Raw genomic sequence first — 19398 nt, forward strand, 5'->3', positions numbered from 1 at the left:
TTCTGAAGGAGTTTTTTAAAAATACTGACCTAATTCTCCATCATTTTAACATATTTATTTGCATTATAATACATTTATTTGTAGTTAGAGTGTACAAATCTTGCACTCCATAAAATTGGAACTTGTGCTTGTGGAACAAGATGGTATTCTTTAGCTGGCTTCAAAATATTCCTAATAGCAAAACACACTCTTTGTAAGGCAGGTTGAAGTACATCATGTATCATCAGATACAGTCTCCTGCATGCTGCATGTTTGAAATAAAGCAGAATTCCAAGGATTATTTGACCTCTTCTTCTACAAATTGTATTTTATCTTTGAAATATGGGATGTGATTCCAGGATTTTTGAAATAATTGGAAAGCCATCTTTTGGCATAAAAATGTGTCTAGATCACCCTGCTTTTCCAAGAGCCATGGAAAGAACCTCTCTTACTTACCTGCTTCTTCCAACTACTGCTCAGCTTTGGGGACAAATTTCAGCTCACTCTTTATGTTCTGAATCTCTGACAAGTTGACAGCAGGACCTGGAAGTTTTACAGCTCCTGGGAGATGCTTCTTGTCTTTCTCCTCTTCTGTAGCAGGTACACTCTGCACAAAAGGATATCAGTCACCTTGCTGCTGCAATAGAAAGCTCTTGAGCTTAAGCACAGGTCAATTATTTGAGAAACAGTAAAGGATGATATTATACTAAATGCAATCACAATGAAAACACTAGAAGGGGAGGAGGGTGGGAAGAGATGGATTATTTTGTTGGTTGTTGTTTTGAATTTCCAAATACATTTTGGGAAGAAAAAAAGAAAAAAAAAAAGATGGTCAATGCAGAGGAACATGGATCTTTCTGTAAATAGAGAAGAATTTACACTGTCAGCTTGTTAGCATAAAAGCAAAAGAATATTAAAAGCAACTGCAGATCTTTCACTTTGGGGGGAAGAAAAGGATAAGGAATCATTTTTATTATCCATTTTCTTACAGTCTCATGGTTGCTGGCCTCCTGGATAGCAAAAACATCATGCTTTTCTCCAGATTTGGAAATCAACTATATCAACAGTAAGCTATCCCCAAAAGCTCTGTCCAGTCTCAGCTTGAGCTGATGTTTAATTTTTCTGAAGGGATTTTTGCCACTTTATGTTTGAAATGGTGTCGTGCCTAATGGCTATTTTGCTGACACTGCAAAAATACTGGCTAAATAGCAGCATTAACACAATAGCAAATATAGCAAATATTCCTGATGGACCTGATAGCATTTCACCCCTCAGTGGTTCCTCCACTGTACTATTGTTCCTCAGTGAGGTAGAGCATGTATTTTAGACAATTTCTATTCTATACTGAGCAATTTTTTGAAGGTGTAGCTTTCCAGTAGGGAGTTTAAGGTTTATCCAGCCTGTTCTATATTTTATAGACTGAACACATAGAGGGAATCAGGTAGAATCAGAGGTGACTGAATACTTTACTGCAAATAATTTCACAAATCATTTTTTCTTTTTAAATTACTCTTGGATGGGCTTTTTGGAGTTTGAAGTTAATTCAAGTTAGCCCATAATCAGTTAATTCCTAACATTTAATTTCATTTTTAAAATTTCAGAGTTATTTGTTAATTATTATTGGCCAGTAAAATCAATTTATGATTAAGAGACTACATACCAATTAGGAAGAAGAATTCTACAATGTTAAGTAGCAAATAAACAAATTAAAAGCAAATAAGCAAATAAAAGGAATTTTAGAAAACCAGGTTTCTTTTTATGTGGTATCCTCTATTCTGTTGTGGTTGTGTTGTTTTTTTGTTTTGTTTTGTTTTTTCTGTTTTTTTATCTGAGCTTCTTAGAGATCACCATATAAAAGAAAACCTGAGCAATTATATTGCTTGGCTTAGTAGATTTTTACTATCTTTTCCCATTTTTTTTTAGTTAATGTGGTATTAGTTATTGCAAGCTACCATTTTTTGTTTTGGTCATTTAAGATCCCAGTCAGTAGTCCAGCCCCAGATACTATATGAACTGTTTAGTATCTTGCTTATGATCTAACATCTGGGAAAAAAACTCAGCAGGAGAATAATTAAATTGACACAGAAATTGTTTGGAGAGATGCACAAAATTGTATCAGTTAAAGGTGCCATGAACTTGTTTTGCTTCCTTTCACAGCTATACTGCACAGCTTGCTAATTTGAAAAAACTCATAAAAAAACTACTAACTACCCCTAGCTACTGTCCTGAAAACCCCACAGTTCTTACTAGTTCATAGCAGATATCATACTATAGAGACCATTTCAAGTCATCTCTCCAAAACTCTTCTTTCCGGTAGTAAAAATGGTGCACACTGTAAAATGATTTAGATGTATGACAAGAGTTAACAGATACATGCATGGGATTGTTCTGAGTGAAGAAAAGTTGTTTCTTGAAATCCCCCCCTCTTTTTTTTTTTTTTTTTTTTTTTTCATGTCACTAAGGTCTTTCCTTTGACCTTCACAAATATGCATTTCCTTTGGACTATAACAACCATTTGAGTAAGAACCATACTTCTCTCATGTCCTTTGCCAAGGTTTTAAAATGCAGTGAAAAATGCTATTAGCAAAAGACTATTAGCAAAAGATATATTCGTCTAAGGCTGCTCTAAAGACTCATGAGCTATATTGACTGCAAAGATTAACCAGGGGAGAATGCAAAAAGACAAGTTCACTGGTAGCATTTTTATTTTATTCCCATGACAAAAGCTGTTTCTGTAGTCTTCCATTGGTTTGGGTGAATATAAAATCAGGTCCAAGAACTTTCATTTTGTAACGTCTGTCTGGTGTACAGTATTTATGTAATGCTGTAAAGCAAAGCAATACAGAATTATCCAACAAAAATTAATTTTCAGTACCTGTCATTTATTTTATTTCTCACATACTACCATAATTCACTCATATCACATTAGTTTCTGCTTAAAAATATTAATTCCTCACCAATTTAATTACTGTAGAGCAATGTGTTTTTATTTCCTTACAGGAAGCAGTACGTGCTTAAGGTCACTTTCTCTGTTTTGTATTCTTTTGTTTTAAATCTTCTTAAAAAGAGTTAAATCAGGCTGAATTTGGTAAGAATAATTTTGTATAAACAGAGCAATATTTATATCGAGTATGTTGAAATTTAGAAAAGAAAACTTGTCTCATTTAGGCTGAAAAGGAATTAAGCATTTCTTAACCAAAATTTCCCACTGTGTGTGCTTGTACCTAGTCATAAGCAGCTGAGGATTTGTCCAAAGTGAACCAGGCTGTTGAATGGGGAATGCTCTTTCCAACAGCAACTCTGCTTCAGCCAGTGTGAGCACTGAGTCCTGCCCAAGCTGGCCTGGCTGCATGGGTCAATCTGAGCCCTGCTGGCCATGGCTCCACAGAGCATCATTAGTTCTGGCACAGAAGGACCAGTTCTGAGATGGGGATTACACAGCCAGACTATGCCAACTGGCCAAGGAGCAATAAGCAACCATCCTAACTAATGTATTTTTCTTATTTGGAACATCTCTATCTCTCCACAGTTGGTTTTAGATGCTTAAAAGTTCATGGTAAATAAAATGCTCTAATATCATCCAGAAATATGGCATCTGTGATCCTTGTTGGCTAAGGTATAAATTACACTTCCTGTTATAAATCCAGTGTTAAATGCTCCCTGTAAATTACAGGTGTCAAAACACAGAATTCAGTCTGGCAAGGAGTACTTTCTTCCATCTGCAGATAAATGGGTTCACAGTTTCTGGTTTTAATTTGCAAACATTTAGTCTTTACACTCCATTTTTATTTGTTGATAAATAATTCAAAAAGCTTTCCAAATGTCAGGTTTGAACTCCTGTCCAATATTGTTAAGGTGTAACAATAAAGTTCACCGCAGGGCAGCAGGTACCAGTGGACCCTTCCAAAGCCTTGCTATAACTTTACCTGCTGTATTCCACCAGCTTCAGCCTAGATAAATACTTTTAACGAGGTCCTGATAGCAGATTTCATCCTGTTGTTGAAGTAGTGCTACAGACCCTCGAAATACTTTGAGTTCCTACCTTGATACCTTGGCAGCAAAAGCTACTTTTTTACAAAGTGTTTCATAGGTGGTCAGTTACTAGCATGAGTCATTGTCATATGTCAGCTGTGGTACCTATGATTGGTAGGTAGTGCTGTAAGATTGATTTAAATGCTTTCTTACATCGTCAGGGACTCCCTTGAAAAAAAGAAAATACCAAAAAGCCCACTTCTTCTTACCTCCTCCACTTCTTCAGGTGTTACTTCTTTTCTTTTATGAGGGTGTCCTGCACCAGGTCTAAAAGCTCCCATGGGGATGTTAATATTAGCCTGTCAGGACGAAATCATAACGCTTATAATAATGACTGATATATAGACATGGTTAACGGCAGAACTCTAAAAGGGTGCAACAGGAGTATAGACATTATTGTACAGACATTTGTAACAACACTTTCATGGGAAAGAGAAACACTTCCATCTCTATGATTCCATGATTCTATTTTGAAGATGGAAAAAACAAAGCTACCCAGACAAGGGTAGGAGGAGCCCCAAAGTGGCCCACTTCTCAAATCAGCCCAATCCTGGTCAAACACATGAAAGAGCCTTAGCTTCAACAGCCTTCCTCCAAATATTACCTGTATGACTAAAGAAATCTGTTTTTTCATTTGTGAGATAAGCTAGTAGCCATAATAATAATGCAGTTTGCAATGCATTTTTAAAAATAAAGCCTCCTGGAAGGACAGCTTAGGAAAGAATGGCTAAAATGTATCTGTCCTTGTGTGACCCAGACAGGATCATTTTAAAAGTCGAATGGCGTGATCAACTAAGTGCACAAATTAAACCTATTCTTATCTCATGATCTCTGAAAAGAAGCTGCTCATAGGAAATGTCATCAAAATATCATGACTCCCACTTCGAAAACCAGCAGGTGAATTGGTAATGCCACTGAGCTGAAGCAGAGAACCTTCACACAGTGAGCTGCTTTATTGTCATTTACCATCTGACTGATTTGCACAAAATGAGGATGAACAATACCATCCTTCTGCTCAAATCATGGTGCTGCAGATTGCGCCCAGGTTGGATAACCACAGGAACACAGCCCACAAATGTTCTGGCCATAATTCAGCACCTGATGAATTAAGAATCCAATTGATATGAAATAAGCAGCTTTCTCTTTTTTCATTTTTTTACACTTCTATTTATGCAAGTTGCTGATTCCATTTCAGTGGGGCTTGCAAAGATCTGTAGAGCCATGTATTTTAGAGACAAATAGGCATTCATTTCACATGCTTTTTCGCTGAGCATTAGTTTAGATATTGTAAAACCTTTCGTCTGCACTCATTAAGTTCCCAGGAGACAGGGCATTTTCAGCCTCACAGTACTTAACCCATTATTTCATTTAGCAGTGGAAAAAAACAGCTTTGCTATTTATAATTTTATGCATCTCCCCAGACAGTCTCTGGTACCTCCAGCCAGATGCTTTTTTTGGAATAGGAAACAGCTTAGCACTTTACAGAGAGTGTGGCCACACAGGTTTGCAGAACTGAATCACCAGCACTATTCCCAGGATGGATCTATCCTCCTCATTTTTTGGGGGCATCTATTCTTCTTGGACAATAAAAGCATAAAACAGACTCCTACAAGGCTGACCACAAAACCATAAATCCTTGTATTTCTTCCTGTGGGGGACAGATGACAACGGTGACTAAAAATGGTTCAGGAAACAAAAGCAAATCGGTAAGTGCCAGACTGCTAATCAAATTAAAGAAGCCATTCTTTGGTCCACTTCAGCATTTTCAGACTGATCTGTGTCACACTGCTGTGGTTTGAACCATTTTTCCTGCAATAAATGCATTCACTTCAGAGTTTAGACAAGATGTATGCAGACACGAAATACTTACTTAGTAAAATGAGTAGCCTTTAAGACATAGTTTAATATTGTCTGGACTTGATCACACACCACACTATAACACATGATAACTTTAAATATTTGGCTAATGGCTAATGGCTAATTTCCTAGCAGCTCCTGACCAGAGATGCCAGAATTCTGAGCATAAATCTCCTCTTAACCCAAGGCTGGTCCATTATCGCGGATAAGAAGCCAATGTAAAACATGAGCAATGGACTGAGTCCTGCATGCCAGTGTAGCTCTGGAAGGACTGTGTTTGTATTGCAATCAACACAAGTGTATAACTGTGCTTTTAAAAATCCTCCTTGGGGCTTTTGCTACCTGGCTGCTGGGATAGAGACACAAGTCTTGGTGACTTCTTTCTTCTCTGATCCCATCCAGTGGAATGCTAAATAGAACATTTTACATTCCAAACTCTTGAAGCTGTAAATTATAATTGCTGTAGACAGACCTCTGTATCTGCATTACTTATTTTTAATAATACTGATTCTTATTGGACTTACATCTTTCTTTGTTTCTGGAAAGTGCCTATCATAGTTTGGATGTCATTGCAGTTCTCATAATGAGTAGAAATTTGTCTTAATGCACTCTACTAAGGTCTTCCTGAACACTCTGAAGGGAACACGTCTAAAAGTATGTGGCTTCTTTCTGAGAAGCTACATCCTATCTTTGTCTTTCTCGAGGCCACCTTCTAAGTTCTGCTGCAACTAATAACAAGTTTATGAACTATGAATGAATGTGGAGTATGTGTAAATTAGTTTGGTAAACATTGTGTGTCCCTTGTATTTGTTGGTAATGGTTGTTGCTCATTCAGTAGTAATCAAAAGCCAAAGCCTTGCTTGTATTTTAACCAAAATTGACTGGGATCATGTTCAGGTATTCAGGAACAAAGGGCTTTGAAACAGTTAGTGAAGCAAACTGGAACCAGTGAAGCACTGGCACAGGTTGCCCAGAGAGGTGGTGGCTGCCCTGTCACTGTACACATCCAAGGTGAGGCTGGATGGGGCTCTGAGCACCTTGATATAGCTGTAGATGTCCCTGTTCATTGCAGGGGAGTTGGACTAGATGGCCTTTAGAGGCCCCTTTCAACTTAAATGATTCTGTGATTCTGTGAGAATGAGGGCTTCTCCGAAAGTAATGCTTCCTGTATTATTATGTTGGCACATGACCTTAGATAAATTCTTCACAGTATCATACCAATTCCTACTTGTCCACAAGCATTACTAAATAAGCTGGAAAGCTCCTTGAACATGAACATGTTCAAGTCAAAAAACAAAACAAAAAGAGGGGAGGGAAAAAAACTGAATATAACTAAAAAAAAAAAAAGAAAAGAAAGAACTGGAAAAAAAAAAAAAGAGTAGTGTTTGTGGGGAGAATAATTGTCAGCGAGATCTATAAACATCCTTTTATGCACTGAGGGGGAGAGTAAAGGGAAACAAGCAACGAAAGTTACCAGAAGTTAATACATCTTTGGTCCCCTGTGATCCCAAACTACTCTTAGGAACAAGATGTTACTCTTAACATGTCTGTATTTAGTGGCTCTTGGCATGTGATGACTTCAGTGTACATCTTGTACAGTCAGAAAGAAGCTATTCCTGACATGCAGCATCACCAGATAATTCAGTCAGTGAGGTGACATTACATTTCTGTTGTTACAGCACTATGTATATTTTCTACAGGATGTCAGTCCTACTGCAATAACATCTAATAGCAAAGGATCATAATATATGAATCACAATGTATGAAAGTAATGTGATGTTTTGAGTTGTGGTTCTCAGAGTGCTCCAAGGGCAACAAGCATCAACTCAAGAACAAGTCTCCCTGCAGGAGTAACCTTTGATACAATATTTAATAGATTTATTTTAAAGTTTGTACAGTAATTTTCCTAGTGCAAATTACCATTGTAAAAATTAAAGTTTCATAATATATGAAACTCATTGCTTAAACTTAATCCATTTTTAATGGACAAACTAAATTCATTCCTTAAAAACACTTGTACATGCTCATGAAGTTTAAAAGTAAAATGTAAAACATTTTAATCTATGAATTATCTACATTTTTTCATTAATCACATAAATATTTCCATCATCTGTATATGAAGGATAAAAATCTGAACTACATGAAATCAGTAGCTTCTGATGATTTCAACTGAATTAACTTGCATCTCTTTTCCAGTACATGTGATGATGACCAACATTAGCATTTTAGTGTCTTTCCACTTTAGTATGCTGTCTAGCCACCGGATAACTAATCCTCTTGATAATTTAGTCCACTAAGTTAGTATTACCTTGGGGAAACAGAGGGTAGGTCAGACTTTAGAAAATCCATTTTTTGACTCTTACATATTTTAAAGGGAACCTGAACTTGTGGCAAAAATTTGGTTGCAAGTGCATTTTACAAAATACAAGAACGCTCTGTAAAATTCTGCAGCTCAGGAATTGTTTTTACAAGAATCAATGATAGCGTGAATTAAGTACAGTTTAACTATTTCATGACGACAATGGGCAAATTCTCCAAGTGTTTCTTTTACAACAATATAAAAACCGACTTCATTCTTATGACAATAACCCATTTGAGGAAGTATATGACACAAAGGGTTTTTCTAATGAAAATGTAAACTTTTCTCACATTCTATTTATGCTTTAAACAAAATGTTTTCTTAATCAAATATTACTTTTTTTTTTTCTTTTTATTGAGGACATACAGGCATTTAAAAACCTTAATAGTTCTGCTATCCTTTTAGACTAAAGTTTTCCCAAAATTACATTAACTTTATGGAAAAGACAATAGTTGCAATAATTAGTTTTACTCATAATGCTGATCACTTTTGTAGATATATCACCATGTTTTACTTTGCTGGTCCACCAACAGACATAAGTTAGTGTTGAAAAGGACACATCAGCAAGAAAGTGAGCAAACAGCCTATCTGATTCACTTTTTTTTTCGGCTCACATTATAAGATCTTGTTCAGGTCAAAATTTTTCAGTACCAAGCTTTTAACTCTGAAAGAATAATCCCCATTTAGCACTTCTGCAGGGTTTTGTAGGAGCAAAGTGCAGTCTGTCAGACAACAGAGGTTGAGATTTATTATTTATTATATTAGAAACATAAATACTGTCTCTTACCTGAATGGCTTTGACATGTGACGCTGGCTGTTTTGACATTTTTAAGACAGTGTCTTATCCCTGCAAGCAAAATGGGAAAGTGTTACAGGCTGTGACATTCTGATACCTAGGGGAGATAAACTAGAACTTAACCCATGCTGCCTTTTGAGAGGCATCCATTTCACCTGCCCATCTCCTATTTCCGTTTCAGTTTCAGAGTTGCTTAGGTATTCCTTCTGAATATCAAAAGGAGACAGAACACCTGAGCTTCTCCAATTAATCTTTTATAGCCACAAATGGAATTCTCTCTTTCACATTAAAAACAATAGTGAGTACAGATAAACAATCTCTCAAACCTTAATGGCATCGTAAAATGAGCATGAGCTAAAGGAAGTGCTTGAGAATAAACAATGCATGATTATCACTGACACAGTATGTGTGTAGGAATTATTAGAACTCTAAGTTTAAACCTTCTTTCAAATAAAGCATAACTTGTCACAAAGCATTGATAAATGCAGATATAATCATTTAATTCACACATCGTTGTAATTTCTTCATACGTGCAGACTGAAAATGATGAAACTGTCTTGGAAATCAAGATGGTTAAACAACAATTTTCTCTCTAAATATTGCTAGGGCACTAAGCAGCATCTCTTCAAAGTTTTAGATCATTTAGATTTATTAATTTTATTTAGCAATCAGAAAATTTAAAAAAATTTAAAAAATATTTTTCATATAATTTCATGCAAACAGAAACACAGACTGGTACAGAATACTCAATAACAAAAACAAAGATCTAATGATTTTGTAAAGATAAAAAGAAAGAAAGAAGGAAGGGAAGGGAAGGGAAGGGAAGGGAAGGGAAGGGAAGGGAAGGGAAGGGAAGGGAAGGGAAGGGAAGGGAAGGGAAGGGAAGGGAAGGGAAGGGAAGGGAAGGGAAGGGAAGGGAAGGGAAGGGAAGGGAAGGGAAGGGAAGGGAAGGGAAGGGAAGGGAAGGGAAGAGCAAAGGGAGAGGGTGGAAGGGCGAAAGTGGGGAAGGGGGGAAAGGGGGAAGGGGGGAAGGGGGGAAAAGGGGAAGGGGAAGGGGGGAGGGGGGGAGAGGGAAGAGGGAAAGGGGAAGGGTGAAGGAAGCAAAGGGGAAGAAAAGAATGAAAAAGAAATTTACTATCCCTTTAATTGAATAATAGTCTCAGCATTTTACTATTTCACTGAGGTTTATTACTTCAACTGGACTAGTCCTTCATCACTATCTCACTACAATGAAAAATAAGAATAGTAATACTAAAAGTTGATCAGTAAATACTTGAAAATCCATCAGAGAACTCAGTGATAACAACCAAACTGTAGCATATTTTGACTACAGTATTTTACCTAACATTGAAAATGAAATACTGAGAATAGTAATAAACGATATAGGAGAGAATAGTAGAAATACAGTAAGAAATCACAAGTGAGCCAAAGATTTTGTGACTCCAAAGGCCATAACTCTCCCATGGAGGCAAGTAACAAATTAAATACCGATCGTTGTAGGTTGCCTTCAGACCAGAGTATCAGTCCGAAGTCATATTCCTTAAGCTGCATGGAAGATTGTTCTTGCATACTCTCTTATCAGCTTTAAATCTGTTCCTAATTCTGAGAACTTAAAATGCAGGTGATCTGCCATTAGAGGTCTCTCTCTGATTGCACACTCAGCTGTATGGGTCCTAGCTCACCCTGAACTCAGAGGATGTAGGCTTCAGATTTAAACAGATGAACTGACATTTGTAAATCAGTAAAAAAATAATCCATCCATACAAAATGCAAACAGCATGCTTCAAGTGAATCATACATTGTGGCACTATATTGAAATCAGAGATAGTTTAGAAAAGTTCAGAATTCAGTTTGAGGGATGAGATCTTAGTCACTGAAGTTCATAGCAACATTTGCAAAGATTTCAGTAAGCCAAAATTTCAACTGACAGATTTATTGCACTCTCTTTCCTTTTTAAAAGTCCTTGCTATGCATAGAAATAAACATTTCTTTATGACTGCCACACAGCTTACACTGATGCATTGTGCTGTTAATCAGGAGTTTTGTTCCAAAAATAAATACAGAACAACCCACCAAGCTATTGGAAAACAGGGTTCATAATACAGAAAAGTTTAATTATTTTTTCTTATCTTTTCCTCTTTCAAATTAGAATGGAAAGATGGAAACAAAAGGGCAGGAAATTAATAGAAACATTTTAAAACACTGCGGGTCTACTTTCTAAACACAGTCACAAAAAAATTCAAGCTAAGGTAAACTCTTCCATCTTGCGTGTCTGCATTGCAGAAACAGTGCCCCACATTTCTGTGGCTACCTTAAACAAATGGGTAGGGATTTACAGGGAATTTCTACTTTAAAAGAAAAGCAATCATGTTCCTCAGTTAGATCCTCTGAGCTTGCAATGATTGCAATCAAACTCCTGTTCCTAAAGACAGACGTATGATACAGTTGTGTAGGACTGCTTTCGGAGGAGGGTGATTTTCCTACCAGTTTATGCTGTCCTCATTACTGCTAGAGAAATCAGGACAACAGCACACCACTGAGTAAAAATAGACAATCTTCCCCAGCTCTTTCCTCTTCCTTCCCTCACCTGATATTCCCTCCCAAACAGTACTGACCATCAACCACAGGAAAATAAACCCCACATTACAGATGCATCTACTACTGAAGTAATTACTGTATTCGTATACATTTCTATATTTTTTTCCAGCTATCTCAGAAAGTTAAGAGTGCTGCACTGACTGATTGACTGATTTTTTTCTGTCATTCCACTCCAATCTGCAAACTCAAACAAGTCACTCTCCACAGTCACTTCCACAGCCAAATTTCCCATGTGCAGGCTCAGAGAAGCAGTAAAGGCACACAGCCTTTATGCCCTGGTGCCTTTTGGGCTCCTCCATACCTTATCTCTTACCTTTTATGGTCTGCATGCTGAGCCAAACTTAGGAAGCAGCAGCAACAGATTTCAGTTTGGAGCTGCTTAATGCCAGGCAGCCCCTGCAAATTCCTGTGCTTTCTTCACTTCCCAGTGAAAGTAACCACTACATTTTGTAGGCTGACAAAAATCTGTGTTGTGAAAAGATCCTTTAAAAAACAAAGGACCTATCTACTGTCCCTCTGCTAAAAATAATTTCTGACAGGGCTGCAGAAAGATAATGAGCTGACTGATTCAATTTGCTTTAAATGCAATGAGGTATCATAATGCCATCTTTTGTAATCTGCACAAGAGATGCACAGTAGCTTACACACACCAGGAGGGACTCCCCCCAGCTGAATGCTGTCCTTTTCCCCCCTGCTGTACTTACAGCATCAAGCACAAAGGCTATTTTGGACACAGAACCACAGTGTATTATCTTATTAAAAGGCTTAGACAGGAACCACATCATTATGGAACCCAGCTAGCACAAAGAAAGAAAAGAACCCCCACTTTGCAGCTTCCTGAGTGTTAGTACATGCTGTAAGAAAATGGTGTATTTCCTGTAATACAATTCCCACCATCACTATTACCTGTTAAACTAACAGTGAAAGACTACTTCTCTTATTATCAACCCCTCCCATAACATTTCACTATATGTAGCATATAGAAAACAATAAGCATGTACCTATGGACTACAGCATTTAAGCTAATACGGTTGTGCTTCTTATGAGTCAGCAGGCATTTAAATGACAGTTTTAAATCTTTTAAGATCCTCGCAGTAGATGGAGCAATAACTATAATGATCTGTTTTAAATACTGTGCACAAGACATTAAAACAGGCATAAAAACAGTACTACTCGCAGCCAGCTATTAAAGACTTTTCATAAGTCTTTTTTTAATTGACCCCTTCAACATTAGCCTACTTATCTAGTTATATAAGAAAAGTTCCAAACCGTCAAATGAATATATACACCTTCCGATGGTGAAAGAGGTACCTTCTTCTACCGGCTGAATTATTGACTGTGATCCGCCAAATGTGTCTGAAACAGCTCTGATGCTTTCAGCCTGGACGGCACCGAGAGCTGCTCCAGGCTGGAGTGGAACTCGGCTGAGAAGCAAAGTGTAAAAGAGAATTCCTGTCATAGCTTCCAGTTGTTCTTCCTAAATATAGCATTTGATTCACCCTGTAACTTGGTCCCCTGTGACACTTGACCATCGTAAAACCAGGGCTCAAGTGTCAAGCAGTAGGTGTTGAAGGAGCACACCTTTGGGTCCTTTTCATGCCCTCCCTCTCCCTGAGGCACATGATGGTGGGAGGTAGTACACATCTCCTCCAGCGGCGTGTGGGGCAGCACATGCCTCCCTCCCTCCTGCTACATCAGAGAAAGAAATAATTATGAAGACGTAATTATGAAGAACTCACCTCAGTGGGACTATTTAGGGGAGGTAAATGTCACACCAGTATTTGCTATATTGTTGCTGGATTGAGAGCAAACCTGGCCAAGGGTCTTTGCTTGCTGTTCCTGCATGCAGGAAGGCTGTGCTGACGGGAAGGAGAGCTCCTGAATTGGTGAGGCCATGGCTGCTGGTTGTTAAAAGGTAGGGCGTATAGATGAAGAAAAGCCAAAGGAAAAGTGTGTGGGAAAGCTTACATAGTTAATAAAAACATGAGAAGTTATTATACAGTTGTGCTCACGCTACCTGTGAGTGCTGCAGTCAAGTGAAGGAGACGAGCAAGTCATGCATGGGGCACAGCCTCATTTCCCACTTCTATAAGTGCAGCCTCCTGCCCATTACAGCTTCAGAGGAATGAACTTTCCTCTTGCTCTGCTATGCCTGTTTTCCACTGACCCACGGCACTAACTGCAACAACAGCAGTGTCATTACTGGTGTTACTGGGATTATCCCTCTCTGCTCTTGTGAGGCCCCATCTGGAGTTCTGTGTCCAGACCTGGGGCCCCCCAGTACAGAATGGACATGGAGCTGTTGGAGGGGATCCAGAGGAGGATCACAAAGATGATTGGAGAGCTGGAGTGAAGAGAGGTGGAGGGAGCTGGGCTTGTTCAGTCTGGAGAAGAGAAGGCTCCAGGGAGATCTCATTGTGGCCTTCCAGTACTAAAAGGGAGCTTATAAACAGGAAAAGAACCGATTTTTCACATAGTCCAACCATGAGAGGACAAGGAGCAATGGCTTTAAACTAGAAGAGAGCAGATTTAGGTTAGATGTTAGGAAGAAATTATTTACTCAGAGGGTGGTGAGGCGCTGGCACAGCTGCCCACAGAAGCTGTGGTGCCCCAACCCTGGAGGCACTCGAGGCCAGGTTGGATGGGGCCCTGGGCAGCTGAGCTGGTGGGGGGCAGCCTTGCTCACGGCAGGGGTTGGGGCTGGGTGGGCTTTAACATCTATTCTATGATTCTGTGATACTGCACAACCACTTCAGACTGGAGAAGGATATGGCAAGGACATGTCCTTTTCAAGGACAGTCAACAAGTTCCAAAATTATGCCAAAATATGGTTGCAATAGTGATTTCAGGGAGGATTTCCCTTGACTTTAACTTACTTGACATGCCACTCATTCCATTTCAACTACCTCAAAGAGGAAGATGACATCCCAGACCACTTCATTAAGCTAGTGATTCACTCTCTGCTGTCCTTCTTCCCAGAAGAGCTGTCATCTGTAAGCAGCTTATAAAGTTGATGACTTGCTTTGGCAGCTTGCGGGCTATTCATAGCCCCTTCATTCCCAGGAAGGATGCACAGGAAGGCATGCCACAGGCACATGTGTTTGGGTCGAGTCCAGCTGAGGTACAGAGAGCTATCAGGCCTTGCCAGTGAGGCCCCTGGCCTACCTATCCAGAAAGGGCAGGCATAACTGTTATGAAGTGTCTTGAGGTTTAAGAAGAATATTGCACTTGAAACTTGGCAGAGTTTGTAACAGCTCACAGGCAGGTCTTTTCCCTAGAATGCAGAAGTTTGTTCTGTTAGGGTCCAAGGTCATGCTTTCCAGGTAGTTGAGACCATGTTAAAGCAATGTTGGCATTACATAAATGACTTTATGTACCTCTTTGTGAAGAATCATATTTAGAATAAAATTATTAGAAGACGGTGAGAGAGGTGGTATATTTTTGTAATATGATCTTGACAATTAATTTATTCAAATTTATATTACAATTATCATAATAGGAATCAGCTCTGGAGTACAGGAAGCAGAGTTCTTTCCTCCATGTGCTGTTAAATTAGCAAAGGTTCCATAGTTCAAACCATGCCATTGCTTCCATTTTATAAACCCAGTGTCTTAGAAATATGTCTGAGAAAGATCAACACCGTTTCTTGCAACATTTTCTTAATATAGTAATTCAACAGGTAACTTCAGTGATGTTCAAGCACGAAGAGAATTTACCGATGTCACTTATCTAACACTCATGAACTATCACACCTAAAAGGTCTTAAATAGTTGTGATTGAAGTTTTATCATTAAAAGAAGAAAATGTAGTTCTGCATAGCTGTCAATGGAAAAAGAAAAAACAAAACACATTTTTTACAATGTAGAGTATGACTGCCTTTTAATAGTCACTAGGATGCACAGCCCCATGACTTGCAGATTTGTCTGCGAAATACGTGCAGCCAATGATTTAATAAGTAAATCATGAGACATAGGTGCATTTCAAATGACAGACTAATTGCATGTTGTGTTAGGGCCAGATAACAGTACACTGACACACAGTATGTAAACTTATTGTCCTATGTCCAAAGATCCAAAAAGACATAGTAATGTAATTATTTGAAGTAGGAAAATCCCAATACAGATCAAAATATACTTTTGTTGCATTTCTAGAAGCTTGTCTAATTAACATGCTGGAACAGCTTATTAGTTTTGAAAACAAAGTTGATGGTTAACAGAAATGTGTACGTATCTTTCTTCTTGACTGGGATGTTTCACTGCGTAATGTCAGAATTGTTTCTTTAGTCTGTCACTACTTAATATGCTTATTTAAATGTTTTGCCCTTTGAGAAATCTCATGAGCACAGATATAACTTCCCTGAGGCTCCTGAAAGAAAAATATTTCTCTCCTATAGTTCAAAATACTGTAGTGTGATACAAGCAATGTAATACAAATAAAAATGCAAGTAAACAAAGGAGTAGCCACACCCTCAGTTCACATGAAATAAAACTTCTTTACAGTAAGAAGTTAACAAATATATCCCTAGAGCTTTCCTTCAGTTTACTGGATAGTAGCAATTGGCACCTTAGTATGTTTGGCATATTGTAATATATTTGACCATATAAAGCTTTGCTTGATTATTTTATTTGTAACTCTTTTACAATTTCTTGCTAGGCAAAAAATAGCGGAACGAGAGTATGAAGTATTTGGTTAATTAATTATATTTATTTGAATTTTTTGGCAAAGAATATTAAGATTTAGGAGTGCAAGTTTTCTTTGCAGTGCAAGATAAACTGTTCTCCTCCTTCAATACACATAGGTTTGGAAGCTACTGATATTAAAAAAAAAATCACAATAATGACTAAGGTTTAAAAATAAGGAACCTGTTATCAGTCCAATTTATCAGAGGACTAACCTAGAGGATCCTGGAGAAAAAAAAGAACTCTCTATTTTCTAACCCACACAAATTTTATTTGACTATTTGGGCCCTTCCCCCTATTAAAGAGTTTTGTACTCCAGTTAACAACTATTTGGCACAGAAGCTTGATGAAAGACAGAGAATTTTAGCAGTGGTATCATATGAAGCTAGACAGAACAACAAGAACTATATTTATATATACATATATATATATACACCAGAGCTAGCAATAACTTGGCATTCTCACAGCCAATTCTTACTCTTGTCTTAAACCAAAAATACCTGTAAATCCAATATTTCAGACTCACAAATCTCAACTGCTGCGTCAAAAGAAATATTATTTGAGGTACAGTTTATTCTTCCCAATTTCCCCTAATCTGCATGTGTCTTAGTACCCAGGGAAATTCATCACTTTGAGTTTCTACTTGTACAGCTCTGCCAATAACAATAACACCAGCCTGTTTCAATAATGAATGGCATTAGAAAAGCGTGCAAATATATTTGCTATTATCTAATGGACAGAAAATAAAAAAACATATCTAAATTTTCTGGTTTTGTTTCTGTGACGTTTCTGAGCTGCTGAATATCAATTCAGCTCATGCACTCTCTCTTTTCCGCATAAAAGCATGGTGATTATTATCACAGACTATTCCATCAAGAAATAATTAGCCTTGTATTAGAAGATGGTCTCACTAGAGGCTGCCAGTGACCTTGTTCTAAATTTCCGAGTTCCAGCATCTTTTAATAGCTTTGTTAGCATCACCTAAGAACTTGTATTAAGTTCTAAAAACTGCATTACGAATATAACCCTCACAAATGTTAGAACATTACATCTTTGACCACCGAATTACCCCAAAAGCTATATTCTCTGTTGCTTTTTGTTCTGTAAAATTCGTACATGCTTTGAGTAACTGAAATGTGATGATGACATAAAAATAGCAGATTTGTTTCCATTTTCCTCCTGGGAAATTTCAGCCAGTAGAAGCTGATATCATAATAAAGAGCAGAAGTACTGGCAGATTTTGAGGGCAGTATGAATTTTAAGTGACATGCTGATTGTGTAAACATCCTGTTACAGTGACTCAGCATAATTTGGAAATGATACAAAAAGCGTGACATCGAACCATCAGATTTTGTTCTGGACATACAATTTTGAATATTAAAGAAAAAAAAAAAGGAAATAAGTGAATCATTAATGAAATTATGGGCAGAGGGCCATCCATCATTTTCACAAATGAGGATAATTCAAATGTGCCTGTAGTATCTAAGAGACTTCTTTGATGCAGTTGATTAAATCATCAGTTGATTACATATGCTCAACAATATTACCTCTCATCTTCAGTGGTCAAATTAAGAAGTCTCACCAGACATACAGAAAGGAATTTTGCCATTCTGTCCAGTTAGTCCAAAGATGAACAAGAGCTAGATACAGATGTATCAAAGGAACTAGGGACTGAGTACCATATAAAGCAATGTACTTGTTTCTTAAGCATGTAATTAAATTCCAGTTTTGAAGGTGTTCAGTTCACATGTTCCTGCTCCTGGAGCAAATGACTTGAGTAGGGCACTCAGCAAAGGACTAACAAAGAAAACAAAAAAGATTCCTCATCTACGTGGCAGCAAAAAAAGGCATGGCTGAGACGTGAAAAATCTCCCTGGCTAGGTAGATGGATCCAGAATGAGGGAGACAAGGCAATGCACTGGAAGCAGAATATCAAGGACATTAAAAAGAAATTAACGCTGTCAGATAAAAAATAACCAAATTCAAGGACAACTTCGTCAAGCTGCTGAATCACACATGATCGATCAGTTGCTATATTTGGTTTGTATCTGCTGAACAGAAAATAAAAGCAGAAGATTGATAAACTGTAGGTGTGAAGATTTTTCAAGTTTGAATCAATATAAAAATACTTATCTTAGTTACTATGACTCATAAGAAAAACAAAAAAATCCTGAGCTTCTCATATCTCCAAAGTTTTAAAAAATAAGATAATTAAGAATGAATGTTTTCTGTGGTGAAGATATGAATAAATCTACTAGTCATACCTATATATCCAGCAGTCAAACATGATCTATATCAAACCTTATTTTTATTGAATCAGACCTGATGCAGTAACATTTCCAGTCATTTGCAATCTCCTGCCACACAAACTTTGCAATCATTCAGAGAAAAACTGTCAACAGAAATCAGTGTTGGCACAGGAAGATCACTAAAGTTCTCCAGCTGATAACTTCTAAATGATGCTTTTCAGCACAGTATCAAATCTCAGGTGTTAAAAATAGTATGAACAGTTTCTGTTAGGAAATCGCCCAAAGTATTTTCTATAATCTTCATGTATTACTTTATACCTATATGAAGCAGGGTTGCAGACTGGTATTATCTTCTGTCCAAGGATAGCAAAGACCCTCAAAAAAGAAGCTATAGATATTAAGCCTCTTGATTCATTCACATCAGGCTGCGCAACACAGGGGGTAGCCCTTCAAAGCACAGTTCAATTCTCAAGGGCTGGAGCTAACAGTGGTACTTGAAAATCATTTGTCCTGAATATGAATTTTGAGAACTGCCGGTTGCTCTGTATTTCCTGTGCCCACCAACTGTCAGCGAGGTGCTAGAATATAATATTTGCATTCTGAGTGCTACAGGAAGATGCTCACAGCTTACTTAGAACCAACTTTCAAACTGATGATTTATCAAGGAAGAGGAAATGTCCTTAGCTCAGGTTCCTAACATACAATAACTTACGTAAGGCAAAACAGTGGTTTTGTCACAAGCAGTCCCCATGCACATAGAATGACAAGAGGCAGGGGGCATTTGTAGTACTGGGAAATTGCAAAACTCAGTTTATCTGCTGCCTGGGGGCTAAGTGGACATGAAACAGC

General features: G+C 37.7%; 1 protein-coding gene across 1 annotated transcript; it reads right to left on the reverse strand.

The window, feature by feature from the left end:
• Window positions 1–448: 448 nt before the first annotated feature.
• SMPX (small muscle protein X-linked) lies at window positions 449–9053 on the reverse strand (the record flags this gene model as incomplete). Its single annotated transcript, XM_079541632.1, has 3 exons — window positions 449–586; window positions 4221–4310; window positions 9015–9053. 3 exons carry the CDS (start codon window positions 9051–9053, stop codon window positions 449–451), a joined length of 267 nt encoding a protein of 88 aa, XP_079397758.1.
• Window positions 9054–19398: the final 10345 nt, after the last annotated feature.

This window comes from Tetrao urogallus (assembly GCF_951394365.1).
Source record: "Tetrao urogallus genome assembly, chromosome: 1".
Taxonomy (NCBI): Eukaryota; Metazoa; Chordata; class Aves; order Galliformes; family Phasianidae; genus Tetrao; species Tetrao urogallus.